This window comes from Bombus fervidus, chromosome 4 (genome assembly GCF_041682495.2).
Source record: "Bombus fervidus isolate BK054 chromosome 4, iyBomFerv1, whole genome shotgun sequence".
NCBI lineage: Eukaryota > Metazoa > Arthropoda > Insecta > Hymenoptera > Apidae > Bombus > Bombus fervidus.
The window spans coordinates 11,068,824-11,083,413 of NC_091520.1; the positions used below are offsets into that span (position 1 = coordinate 11,068,824).

At 29.3% G+C, this 14,590-nt stretch overlaps 4 protein-coding genes across 5 annotated transcripts; 3 read left to right on the forward strand and 1 right to left on the reverse strand.

The window, feature by feature from the left end:
• The first annotated feature begins 221 nt into the window (after positions 1–221).
• Positions 222–1,338, forward strand: Mrps18b (mitochondrial ribosomal protein S18B). Its single transcript, XM_072001392.1, has 5 exons — positions 222–411; positions 474–609; positions 678–775; positions 849–979; positions 1,065–1,338. The coding sequence occupies exons 1-5, from the start codon at positions 346–348 to the stop codon at positions 1,189–1,191; spliced, it is 558 nt and encodes a 185-aa protein (XP_071857493.1). The 5' UTR covers positions 222–345; the 3' UTR covers positions 1,192–1,338.
• Pyroxd1 (pyridine nucleotide-disulfide oxidoreductase domain 1) lies at positions 1,251–6,797 on the forward strand. The gene is made up of 3 exons (XM_072001373.1): positions 1,251–2,722; positions 5,009–5,434; positions 5,716–6,797. The coding sequence occupies exon 1, from the start codon at positions 1,251–1,253 to the stop codon at positions 2,682–2,684; it is 1,434 nt and encodes a 477-aa protein (XP_071857474.1). The 3' UTR covers positions 2,685–2,722; positions 5,009–5,434; positions 5,716–6,797.
• On the reverse strand, positions 2,387–14,500 carry Neb (kinesin family member nebbish). Of its 2 annotated transcripts, XM_072001354.1 has the most exons (12): positions 14,154–14,500; positions 13,512–14,063; positions 12,883–13,429; positions 12,571–12,798; positions 12,361–12,489; positions 6,148–6,308; positions 5,709–5,909; positions 5,224–5,496; positions 4,657–4,729; positions 4,418–4,587; positions 3,871–4,333; positions 2,387–3,789 (listed from the first exon to the last, which is right to left on the reverse strand). In XM_072001354.1, exons 1-12 carry the CDS (start codon positions 14,258–14,260, stop codon positions 3,070–3,072), a joined length of 3,624 nt encoding a protein of 1,207 aa, XP_071857455.1. In that variant the 5' UTR covers positions 14,261–14,500; the 3' UTR covers positions 2,387–3,069. The 2 variants fall into 2 exon arrangements, with proteins under 2 accessions (XP_071857455.1, XP_071857456.1); XM_072001355.1 differs by lacking the exon at positions 5,224–5,496.
• On the forward strand, positions 8,244–12,167 carry LOC139986224 (uncharacterized). Its single transcript, XM_074111671.1, has 2 exons — positions 8,244–8,831; positions 11,167–12,167. The coding sequence occupies exons 1-2, from the start codon at positions 8,729–8,731 to the stop codon at positions 11,454–11,456; spliced, it is 393 nt and encodes a 130-aa protein (XP_073967772.1). The 5' UTR covers positions 8,244–8,728; the 3' UTR covers positions 11,457–12,167.
• Positions 14,501–14,590: the final 90 nt, after the last annotated feature.

Sequence of the window (14,590 nt, forward strand, 5' to 3'; positions counted from 1 at the left end):
ATCATATATCTCTTTCGAAATAACAAAATTATTTTTACGTTTATATTAAATTTATATAATTTAATCTTTTGAAATATTTTGTCACTACTAGCAAAGATATCAAACTATTTTAAATATTGTAAAAAAACTAAGATGAACAAGGATAAGAATATGTAATATAAATTTATTGTAATATAAATTTAATAGATTTGTAAGTATTTAAGTAACTGTTATAATGTTTTGTGCTTGAGCGTTTTCAAGTTGAAGAATTCCGGTCTTATATACGAACGTGCATCATACGCCATATCATATAGTTCAGCAATATACTTTATAATATAATTGGAAAATTAGCTTAAAATAAAAATTATGCCATTAGCATTGAATAAATTGCAATTTGCTGCATCTCTTTTACGAAGTAATTTAACTCCGAAAGTAAGGATCACAAAGAGATAATCATTGTCAAAGGTCATTTAATGCTTTAAACGATTTTTTAGGTTATACCCGTGAAATTCATACATCCTACATTTATAAAACATGACAAAAATATTAATGATGAAGCAGTTCCCATTTCAAAAGATAGAACTAAAGTTATTCCTGTAGAAATTAGCATGAAATATCTAAAAAGTACTGGTACGTAATTACGTAACATTAATTTTGTTTCAGTATGACTTTAATCACATTTATAATTTTTTGTTTAGCTTATAAGAAAACCTACGGAGAGTATCCTGTTTGGAAATATTATAGAAGAAATTTCAAAGCTCAAATTCCTCCCCAAAAAACACGAAAGACTTGCATTGTATGTATTTTTAAGAAATAATTAAAAGACTTCTATTATTTTATTTCTTGAAATAATTCTACAAATTTTTTAGAGAGGTGGTGTAATTTCTACTGGTAGCCCATGTCCCATATGTAGGGATGAATATCTAATTCTTGATTATCGCAATATTGATTTGTTAAAACAATTTATTTCTGAATATAGTGGAGAAATTTTAAGTTACAAGTAAGTTTAACTTCTTCTAAATTAAAAGTAAGTATAGCAAGAGAATATCTATATAATTATATTGTTTATTTTGTTTTATTTACAGTTATACTGGTATATGTCAAAAGGCTTATAAAGATCTATGTGTAGCAATAATGAAAGCAAAAGAATATGGTTTACTTTCATATGGTGTTCCCTTCAGATATTATGATTATTCAGAATGGAAAAATTAATGTATTAATCTTTAACTTGTAATTATAAGAATTTGCATTTAAAAAATAAAACATGCAAAATGGATAAAGAAGAAATAAACTGTACGTTTGCAATAGTGGGTGGAGGTATAGCAGGAGTATCCTGTGCTAAAAGTATAGCCTTCCTTGTTCCGGAGGAAAAAATCATCCTAATTACAGCAAGTCCGTTAATAAAAGCAGTTACAAATATAGTTCCACTTAGTAAAACATTAATGCAGTTTGATATAGAAGAAAAGGACACAGCAGTTTTGATGGAAGCACATGATTCATTAAAAATTATTAATGATTTTGTAATACAAATAGATAGCTTAAATAAACAAGTGCAAACTAGAAATGGGAGAATTATAAACTATAAAATGTTATGTCTTTGTAATGGTGCTAGACCAAAACTGATAGAAGAACATAATAATTTTATACTAGGGATAAGAGATACAGAATCAGTTCTCCAATTTTCTCAAAAAATAAAAAATTCAAGAAGAATTGTAATAGTTGGAAATGGAGGTATTGCTACTGAACTTGTGAATGAAGTAGATGGTGTTGAAATGATATGGGTAATTAAGGATAAACATATTTCTGCAACATTTGTTGATCCTGGGGCTGCAGAATTTTTTATGGACAAGGTATACAAAACTGATCCACGTACAAATACTAATGCTAGTTCATTAACTAAAAGAATGAGGTACACTGTCTCTAATACATCAGTTGTAACAGGTGGACCAGCTTTAGGTCCAGATTGGCATAATAATTTTGATGTAAAAGGTGCTTTCCTTAAATCTGCAAAAGTACAAATAGAATATGAATGTGAGATCATTAAAATTCTTAATAAATCAGAACAAAAGGAAGTCGATCCCATGGAAGAGTGGTCCATATATGTTGAATTAACAAATGGAAAAATTATTGGCTGTGACTTTGTTGTATCAGCAACCGGTGTAATACCAAATTCTGATATAGTAGGTTTGGAGGATATAAAAAAAAGTGAAGATGGGGGGCTGCTGGTAGATTGGAAATTAGAAACTTCAAAACAAGATATATATGCCGCTGGAGATGTGTGTAGTGCAGGGTGGGAATTAGCAAAACATTGGTTTCAAATGAGACTGTGGACTCAAGCACATCAAATGGGACGGTATGCGGCAAAATCAATGGTTTCTAAATTAAAAAATGAAGAATTTTTGCAGGATTTCTGTTTTGAACTTTTCACCCACGTAACTAAGTTTTTTGGTTACAAAGTAGTTTTACTTGGTTTGTATAATGGACAAAAGTTGGATAACAATTATGAGATATTGTTACGAATGACCAAGGGAACAGAATACATAAAACTTATCCTAGAAAATGGTAAAATGCAAGGAGCGGTATTAATTGGAGACACTGATTTAGAAGAAATGTGCGAAAATTTAATACTTAATCAATTGGATTTAAGTATTTATGGAGAAGATTTACTAAATCCTGATATTGATATCGAAGATTATTTTGATTAACTGTATCTAGGAATTCAACTTAAAAACAGATTTATATGGTATATTTCACTAACTTAGTATTAAGAAAATATACTTTATCTAGAAAATGCTTGCTTAAATTTTGTTTGAGTAATATTATTATAATTTTACAGATCGTATAAAAATTTAATTAATAGTTAAATATTCATATTGTAATATTTTGTATGGATGTATGTATATAAATATTACATAACGCCTTATGAGTAATAAGAAATAAAATGGTACAGTTACATATAAATATAGCTAAATATATTTTTTGTTCCAATTAATGTCTTTAAAGTATATTATTAATATACGCTTTAGGTCTCTCTACAAATAGTTATCTTATTTAATTACGTTAAATATTATGTAATGATGTTAATTTTCATTAAGTTAATTCTTGTTGTAATTTATCATTAAATCTAACACTTTTCTTATCAAAACCGTTAATACTATTGCGTAAAGTAGATTTTGTCAGAGAAACAGATTTTATATCGTAATTTTTAGAAACTGCCAAATTTGCATCAGAATCTTCAATTACACTATTATTGAAACTCTGCATAGGAGTTACACTTTCATTGGAATATTTATTTATATCTTCTATTTCTAAAATTTCACGTAAACTACAAATGATACTTTGCATATTATCAAGTGATTCTGCAACTGACTGAATTCCACCATTTCTACTGCATAATTTACGTAAAGTTCTTGTAGCGAGTTCCATTTGAACAAGACACGTATTTATGGTTTCTTGATCTTTGGAAACATCAAACGTTTGATTAATTAGTGTACTTCCAAGTATGGACGTATCTAATGAGAGCTGTTGTAGACTTTCGTTTAAATGTTTTTTTACTGGTGTTATGTTTATTGAAATCCGGCTATTATTTAGGGAATCTTCAAAAGTTTCTGTATTTTCATAGGGTTCCCAAGTTTCTTCTGATGTACATAGCTCCTTTATTGAATCTTCTATATCATAGTCTCGCAAACGATGAACCCAATCTAAAAAACGCATTGGCTGCCAAAATGTCTCTCTCATGCTATCTCTATTACGTATACGAATTACTGGTTTCAGACTCTTATTAACAATTATTTGTTGTTGATCAAACTCCTAAAAATGTAACGAATAAACTTATGGAAAAGATATATCTTTTTAACTACTATCTATACAATAAATACAATAAATATTTACATAATTAAGACCAACTTCTCTACACCGTTCAGTAGCTTCTTTTACCAATATTTGCATTTCATGTAAGCTAATACCACCGTCACTTATTGCTTCTGCACTAGCTTTCATTTTGAGAGCGAATTCGGCATCTGCTGCCCTTTCACTTAAAATGCTTTCCAGTTCTTGTAAGAAATTAGATTTATATGGCGCGACGCTAACTTTTTTTTGATCTATTTGTATTTGTTTTAATCTATTATTTGTCTCAACTTCGTTTTCAAGTAATTCTTTTTCTAATTCTAATTCTTTCTTCTTTTGATGAATTTGTTCCAATGCGAGTTTTTGTTCTTGAACCGTGGAACCAAGAATTTCGATTTTACGTTCGTACGATAATTTTTGCGATCCCAATTGCATTTCAACTTCTCGTTTAGCATTTTCTAATTCTTTTATTGCTTTCTGTTTACTTTCTTCTAACTCTGCCCTTAATCTATTGAATCAAAAGTAACATAACGTTAAATACCTTTTAGTCACGCACATTTGTTGAATAAAAAGAGCTATTAAAAATTCGTACTTTTCTTCTTGCACTTTTAGAATTTCTTGATGAGCAAATTCATAGTCTACAGCCTGCGCTGAAATTTGTATATTGCTATGTTCATCATAAGGACTTGAGACTTTAAAATAATGATTGCCGCCAATTACTAATCGATCACCATGTTTTAAAATAACTTTGCCAGTTACCACCTACGATATGATAAATAAATTAATAATGATAAAAATAAAATAAGATCATAAATGTAAAATATGTTATACCTGTCCATTCACGAACGTATCTCCTTCCATTTCTGATGATAATATAAGTTTCCCATTACTGTTTTCAATAGTACTGTTGAACGTATAAAAAATCGATAACCATTAAAATTATCTATCTAAAATAATTTATTAAAATTGGTGCATATATAAATAATTTCAATTATATTTGACATATCTTTCCATCAAACGTAAATGATTAGCATTTCATGCTCATAAACACGATGAAAATGTATTTGGAATCGTTTCGGGATCATTATACTATACAGTGACAACTAAATAATGAAATACTGTCATGCAAATTTTTTTAACCAAACAGATTAATTACAATATTATTTTGGATGACTTTAAATAGATCGTGAGGAAAGCCCGTGAAGAACATGCACTCTTGAGAGGCAGAAAGGAGAAGGGAACAAAAACAAAGTAAAATAGTTCCCTCCAACATAATTCATAAGCGTCAAGCTGAAAAACGAGCACAGGAGGGAAAAAGAGGAACAAAAGTGAAAAACAGAAACAAGACCAACAACCGCATCCTTTCAAGTCATTGAACCAACCAATCCAATAACTAACCAGTGTAAAGGCCTAACCAGTGGTCCATCCAACATGATATCCAAATGTTCGGAAAAGTTCTGACAACCTGAATTTTTTCCGATACGAACAAGTCCTGGAGGAATGAGATACAAAAGCGTACCAGATAACATAGGATCGGCCGCGAGATTTATAAGACAAGGTTGCTTATCCTTCTCACGAAAATCGAGTTCAATAGCGATACCACAGCGACGTAAGTACTTTATTTCAGAATTTTTCTTTTCCTCGGTATCCCGCAATTTCATTTGCCAAGTCCTGCAATTACATGTAGCTAAATATTCAAATCTTCAATTGGTAAATATCCTCCGATCTGTTCCCGGAGCAATGTGACGAAACATTTATTATAGGAAATACATTATATTAATAATGATTATAGATAATTACTCATTGAAACAATTTGATTGTTCCGAATTGTTGTAATTAATGTTCTAAAATAACTATAACAGCTTACGTTGATGTTAACTTACATTTCAGTAATCGCAAGTTGTTCTTCAGTCTTCTTTAGCTGGTGCCTTAATTTATCAATTTCTTGTTGTTTCTGCTTAATTTCATCGTTATTTTGGTTAACCGGTGGGACGGAATCGAGAAGACGACGTGGAAGAATACCAAGTTGCTTTTCGTATCCTTCACGTACACCGCGCAATCGCAATACTTCCGCTTTCAATTCCCTAAGAGAAAGATCACAATTATATTTCAAATTAAAAGCTTTAGGTTAGGCTTGTTGCAAACTGGAAAAACTGTATCGATAATATTTAATGATATTCTTTTGTTTATCTGTCCCAAAGTGGAAGACTTATTTTATACACGAACTTTCGATTTATTATATTCATATTGGGAGGAAATCTGTTATATTTTATTGAATGTAATAATGAATTATTAGTTGTTCATTCATAAAGAATATATCACCGAATTAATTTCTCATGTGGATCTTCATTAATTCGGACACGATTAATAATGGCTCGAGCTTGACAAGCATATCGGAGTGTTGCAAGCGTCTCTTCTACATGTATATTAGCTGGTGATACTGTTCCAAGCATTGCTGTCCTTGAATTTCCTCCGAGGCTTTCCTATGTTTAAAAAAGGATAAAAGTTTAAAAAATATGTTGAAAAAAAGGAAATCTAACAGTTTCTAATAAATATATGGGAAAGTAGAAGCTCTGAAAAAGACAAGTTCGAACGTACATAGAAAACAAAATGAAGTCATTGAACTGTATTAATTAAACGAGTGTGAAATTGTAGAGCTAAAGAAGTGACATTGTTAGTTTTGCACGTCGTATTTCACTCGTTTCATCTAACTTAATCTCAATTCTTTTGCGCATAAATAATCATTATCAGTATTCTGCATGATAAGACAACACGCTCGGTTAAAACAGATTGCGATTTAATCTTTCCTAAGTAATACTTAAACTGTTATCGATCACACCTTGAAGTTTATGTTTCTCAATGTTATCCTGATATAATTAATAAACGATAAGATATCAGATAGAACATTAAATTCCTCAATGACATGTATACACAAGGGTGTGCTAAATCATCATATAATGATTCAACAGTGACCTCATACACCTTTATCTTCAACATTTTTTATATTTAATTAAATTTCTGGCTATCCTCGAGTACAATATAATTTGTAGATTTTATTGCAAGGTTTTATTCATTGTCGATAAAACTTATTGAAGCAACATGTATCGTTAATTAATCGACAGATGTTGGACAGAACCGAATAATTTAAAGAATTTGTTAGAGTACTATTTTTCATACGCCATCATTATCAATTTAAGCACTTGAACTACACTTGAACTACACTTGAACAAAATTTCTAATCAAGATACAATCAAAATATAATTATCAGTTTATAATTATGATAAAACAAATGTATCTATACATAAAATATCTATATGTCACAATCCTTTTTTTACGTTATTCATTTTATTTTATTCTTAAGATAACAAAAACATTAATATCTTCTAACTGCGTACCTTTCCTCAAGGTTTGATACAGCAAAAAACTTTTTATTGCACCTTATTCAATGTTATCAGTAAACGCGACTTTATTTCTGTTCATAATTGCTATTATTTGAAAAATAACTCACAATATACGATTATTTGATAGAGAAATAACATCTACATATTACCAATGTATATATTCGTTTCACTTAATTATATAATAAATCTCGCTATAAAACACATTCTATCCAATAATTATTATTGGATCATATTTGCTACTTTGAAAACATTAATGTTTTCATAGGTGATAACTATTTAAATAATTTTGTTTTCACAGGTGATAACTATTTAAATAATTTTGCTTTCACAGGTGATAACTATTTAAATAATTTTGTTTTCACAGTAAAATACACTTCAATATCCCCCCCCCCTTTTCTAATCGCTAAATGCTTGATAATAAACGAACAAATTGTATTATTATACGAACATGCATTTATAACATGAAAGATATGCTCATATCATAGGATAATAATTATCGGAAAAACAGTTCTTTACGCTTTCAGCAAGATTCTGGAGATTAGTAAGCATTTACGACGTACTGCATTTTATAGTGAGGCACAAAATAAACATTAGCTAATATTATCGTTATACAATTCTCGACAAGTACATAGTAAGCGTGAGGTATTATTGAAGTGTTAATGACGATTCCTAATAATAGCCTTAAAAAATACAATAGCAACGTTGTTTCTTATCTCTTATAAAATAACATCCTAAAAGTCAAGTATATATACATATGTAATGAACGATAAAAAAAAAACGGCGTAGAGAATTGAAACTAGAGAGAAATTTATTTAACGGTCACGCAATACCTTGCCACCACAAGAAATAGACCGTGTTGAAGTTGTACAAGATTAGATTAAGAAATTTGTGAGACAATGTCATAGATGAATAAGCGCGGGAAATGCGTTGAACAATCATAAAATCCACAAGAAATTCGCAAAGGTGATTGGAGGAAAAGGAGGGGCAAAGCGCTGAGTTGAAGGGCACGCGGTAACAACGGAGAGGAGAGGAGAGGAGAAACAAGATCCGATGGAGAGGGAATAACCGACTCATAAACATTGCATGCTCAGTGTCAGTACTTCTTTAGTTCAAAGTAAAACACCACAGCAATTCGAGCATAACGTTGTCTTGTTTTTTAGCGGTCGCAGCTTTTTCCTCTCTTTCTTCCTCTCGAGTAATATGTAATAACACGAATTCGATAGTTTATCTATAAGTTATTCTCAACTGGTGAAAGAAAGAAAACCGGAAACAACGATACCTAGCAAATTTTACTGGTAAAACGAGTTTTAGCTGCGTTTTAGAAAATCAGTGCAACTTTGCGTCAGCGGGTTTCATTATAAACTGAAAGAATATAAAAAAGAGCAGATTAAGTCAAGAGTTGATCGAAAGTATCAAGAAGGAAGGAAGATATACACGGGAATTTCTACTAAGAGAATAAATTCTGAATTTAATTATTCTCGAAGATACCTCGGGTTGGAACGATGGATTTAGTCTACGTTCCCGAAATCTTGACCTATGGTTTCTTTAGAGCTCCTCAGTATCGGGACTACGAGCAGCCGTGGAATAAAGATTATTTTAATTGTGGTACGTCTCAATCATATGAAAATGAATCACTTTTTATATATTCACATATGACAACTTTCTTACTGAAGAGAAAAAAAGGGAAGAAGAAATAATATTGAAGATCTATGATGATCAGTTTGTTATCGTTCTTCCTGGATTTCTTTAGACAGATACTATAATTAAATTTTCATTAATTAACATCACGATAAATATCATTTCATTATTTACTATACATAACTTCATTTATTCTAATTTCACACGATCATCATATCAAATACTATCATTGGTATTTGCTATTATTGTTTTTCACGGTTCTCAGCATTTGAATAATCTAACTCGAGAAATTAATATTATTTGCTGACATCTCGTGAATAAAGTTTTCCCTTTATGTCCTTATTCATATGATATCATACTACACCAATGATTAATGTTTATGTACGTTGTCGTTTTTATCACTTACTTTCCGTATTTAAAAACTTCGAAATATGCGACAAAAAATACAACCTGTCTTTACTAATGAAAGTTTACGAGTATTTTAGAAGTATTTAAATTGACTCTCAATTTCGAACTATTAATCCGTAAAATGTACGTGCATTCATCTATCCTGATCTGTGATATGTTTCAACAAATGCTTATTTTCCTTCTTAGAGTAAAATAAAGATTCCAACAGAAATGACCAAAACATAAATCAATTAAACAACTCAATAATAACAAATAATCGATTACATAAAATCGTTACGATTCATCTATCGAATGATTGTCATATTATTCAGTGTTCTAATTAATATGATAATAAGGAATTTCAAGATTCAATTGAGAAAAATGATTTATATATTTTTAATCGATGCCGGTGCATACGTGTAAGATATTTCACAGAAATATCTAAGATAACTCTTAGATATTTCTGTGCAACGTAGTTGCCCCTCCCTTTGCCTTATCGTTGTGAGGAATTGGTTGCCTGAAGGCAGTCCTCCGCATTATTTATCATATATTAGGTTTTGAATCTATCATTATCGCAATTCGAAAAACGCCATATTACGCACAACGTAAAATAGTGAGAATAGTACAAAAGAATTGGTATCATTGGAATAGCTTCGTATTCTATTTCATTGAGTCAATTGTCTTCTTAATGAAATTTTGGAAATGCATATAAATTACATATTTCTGAAAATTATATATGTATGTATGATCAAAAAAAGAACGCAGCATCAAAACAAGTTAGATCGTAAACACGAAAAACATGTTTACATCGTTACGATAACAAAACGGTGAAGGTTGTAATATAATATGCTAGATCAATTCCATTGTAATAGATATAATAATAGCGTTATAGTTATTATACTTGCGATTATTTATATTTTGCTACGGCTTGTTATTGAATAAAATAGTCTAATATATATATATATATATATATATATATATATATTTATATATGCATGCAGGTAAAAAGATACATAGATCTAAAAATATCTTTTGAAATCAGCATGACACATTAACGAGAATAAACAGAAATTAACGATCCTTTTATTCTATTTGCAATAACAGATTCTGCATTTGTATGTGCAGGAATGCTTCGCGTTGTGTGTAGAAAAACTCTCGATTATTCACGCATTTTTAGATGAAATCTTTATGCAATTGATTTACGTAATGCTATAATGAACTTACCGGGAGGGACATCTATTTTGATATAAATTCAATCTATTAATTTTTCTAGCAATCTATCAATGCAATGAAAAATCAATCAAAATCAATAATAGAATTTGAATAGGACTAGGAAGATATATGATGATTCTGCATTACTTTTATCTTATCAAGGTATCTTTTTTACTGCCCGTACAAAATATTACGATCTCGGTTATCAAATTTTTACCTATTGGTTTTTTTATCTTCAATAATTATTTTTCTTTACTGTTACACTTTACTAACATAATTTTCGCCATAATAGTTTTCTTTGAACACGTTAGTTTCACATGATACGTGTAACGCATCACATTACTTCATTCACGAGAAGCAATTATAACATATTTTTCGGGTTGAGAATGACTCAAGAACCACGAGTTAGGTCAGCAGATTGGCTACGTGCAACAACGCACGGAGCTACCTTTCAAAAAATCGTTGAACCTTAGATAACCGATAACCAGGATTAACAATAAAAAAATATTTTGAGGTGAAAAGGCCACTGATTATGGAAATTGACAAAAAGTTGACAAAAAAAACGTTAGTTTCAAATAAAAAAGATGTTGCGTATTTAACAGATATTTTATTTTTCCCGAAATAATAAAATTTAAAATGAAATAATAATAGAAAATAAAGTGATAAAAATAGAATACAATGGAAAAAGAAAATTATCTTTCAGGTAAGTCAACACAAGTTCATTCTCAACGATTGCCACAACACCATGAACAAAAAGCACTTTCAAAAGAAAATTGTTACTTGTGCCGGGAGAACAAGAGAAGAAGTCTCGCGGCTTATATACGAGAAAAATCACGAAGGAATTCTTGCCAACAAATTCACGAAGAAGAAGAAGAACATGACTGCATAGACACTAAAGAAGGAATCACAAAAACTGATAAGAAAACGTCAAAGAAAGTTTTAGAAAATAACGGATGTATAAAAATGAATAACATAACAAAAGACGACAAATAGAAATAGAATACATATAAAATCATGTTTCAGCATTTTGATATGGTTTCCATAAATTGATACCGAAACAGACGTACCTCGTATATAAGGAATGCAGAATTATTGTACCAAACTTCTATGATACATGTATTGTATTATGATGTGATGATTTGAAATGTTATTTATTTTTAAATACTTTTTTCATAGAACAAAAGATTTTAATGAATAATTTATGTCATTTTATATCTCCTCAGCTATTTGATATAATGCATAATTTATTGATTTTTTTTTAATAATACTAAAAAGAACATTTTCTATGTATTAATGAAATTAGTAGTTTAGGTGTTATTTTAAATGATACATATATTGTACAAATATCGCAAAAAATCATCAATCAAGTACATAATATATGTATATCCTAACAATTTTGTATAATATATTATTCTGTACATGAGTAACACAAGGTTATGAAGCAACTGATAATATTATCTGTCTTTCTTTTTTCTTTTTTTTTTCAAAATCTAGCATAACCAATAATTGCATTTACAGTTAATATGAACTGCATTAAACTATAAATTAAAATATATTTATACTATTCTAGAAATGCTTTAATATTAAAAAAAAAAAGTAGATTAACTAGATATTCAATGAAGAATTGAATAATTTATAAGACTGAATATGTACATAAAGTTATATAAAAAATACATCTTCAAAAATAAAGTAAACCTAACTTAAGTTTTCTGTATATTGTATAAGAAAAGAAATCATATACATAAGTAATGATTCACTAATCATTAAAGCCATAAAAGCCATTAACAGTAACAGCTTTAATAATTGTTACAACAAAGAACTTTGTCATTGAAGATTCAATAAAAAAAAAATTATTTACTTATATCGAATCTTGTGTCAGTGACTTAATAACACTTACCTTTAGCAGCCATGTAAGAACAGATTCACGATATGGAACAAAACCTCGTTTACGATTACTTGTATTCTCAGCCAAGGATGCAATTACTTTTCCCAATGTAAGCAATGATTTATTAATAGACACTCCTTCCTTTGGAGTACAATAAATTTTATTATTATATGAATAAAATTACCAGACTATAATCAAGTAATTAAATGTAATATGACATACCTTTAATCTGTCACCACTTGCACAAGTTTGACTCAGTCTTTCACTACCTGCTAAATCTACTAAATTAATTTTACTACGGCGACTAGCATCCACAGATTCATTATTTAATTGATTATTTTTTTGGGTTTGTGTTAATATGATACTAAATATACTATGGGACCTTGAACTCTTTTCATTCATTCCAGTTGCTGCTGTGGCTCGTTGTGAATTGCCTACCTTGAGCCAAGTCTAAGAGAAATATATTTATAACAATTTAATAATTAACAAATAATCTTACAGCAGATGCAATTACAACTGATATTATAAATATACCTGCAAATCTTTGTAATTTTGCACACAATGTTGACTTAAATCAACAATATATGGTCCAAATACAGGATGTTCTCTTACTTTAAGAGGAGCCCTTTTTACTCCACTGTTAACATTTGTTAAAAGATCATGTATTTTTTCATTATAAATTTCAAAATAACTAATCTCTACTGTAGTTTTAGTATTCGTATTAACAGACACCCTCGTAAATATTTCTTGACAAAATCTTGGAATAATACCAATTGCTTCATCGAGTGATATTGTATTATTTTGTGCAGATTCTTGACCCATCATGCTATAACTTTTACCAGAGCCTGTTTGTCCATAAGCAAATAAACAAACATTATACCCTTCAAAAGCATTTTGTACTAATGGTAAAACCATATTTTTAAATACAATTTCCTGATTAGCATAACTAGGTTCTGATGCATCTATTTGTGATATAAAGCAATGGTCATATGTGAAAGTATGTTGAACAGATTCGCAAGTAACAATAATATTTTGACCATTTACTTCTACGACTGATATAACTTTTGAATCATTTAGTTCTCTGAAATAATAAAGAACAGAAAAAATATTAAATCATAGTAATACCTAAAGAAAGCTCTTGGTATAAGAATTTAATAACTTACTTTGTATTCAAAGGTCTAACACGTATACCTACAGTCAAATTACTATTTTCTCCTTCATATACAGTCTGATCTTCAATACCAATATCGTTTGATTTACCACATGGTGTTTCAACTTGAACAACATTAAAACAGTCAGGAGTAGCTTGTGATAAAATGTTGTCACTAAAATAACGTTTTACAGGTGTTTTATTTGGAGGCAAGATATTTATTTTTGAATTGCTTGTAGTACTATGAATTTTATATTGTTTGGGAGTACAAGAATGCATGGTTAAAGTCTTTTCATTCAATGAAGTAGTAGACACTGTTTTCGTAGAGGTTTTATACTTTGAATCAGATGCTGCATATTCAGGAAATAAAACTTGTTTTCTTTGAAATGTATTTATAGACTTTGAATGACACAGATTTATAGTATAAGGTGTATTTGTTGATTTCAAATTTTCAGTATCATTGTCAAGTAATATTTTACGCTTTTCTAGTTTTAAACATTTATTTTCAGTAATATTTTGGACTCCTCTTTGAGGTGTATCAAGTATATCAGAACATGTTCCTTCCCTACAAAATAATAAAAAGAATTAATATATGATAGCTTCTATTTTTTTTTCTTTTTTTTTTTTTAATGTACTAATATAAAAAAAATCTTACTTCTCATTTAAAGAGTTTATATTCTCCTTATCGAAATTAATAGGCGAACTTGAAAAAATTGCATCACAAAATCCATGTCCCATAGATTTTAAAGTATTATGTGACATGATGGTGGAATTTTTTTAACTAAATACCATCAGTACGATAAGATTTGCTTTCCTCTCAACTAACCTCCTCAAATTCTGTTCTTTGACAGTTCACATGAACTATTTGGGAGAATATTCACCAGTTCGTCACAGTTTGGATCCTTTGTAACGAATTTTTTCGTAATAACAATATAAAAATGACATAAACTTCAAAAATTATATTATGCTTAATGGTTCAATACTAACACCGATTGTTCATACATTAATAACAGACTTTGGGTTTAAAACTGATTGATCTATTAATATTTTAGTTAAAATATAATATCTTAACTATTGTTGTAACCATCTTTT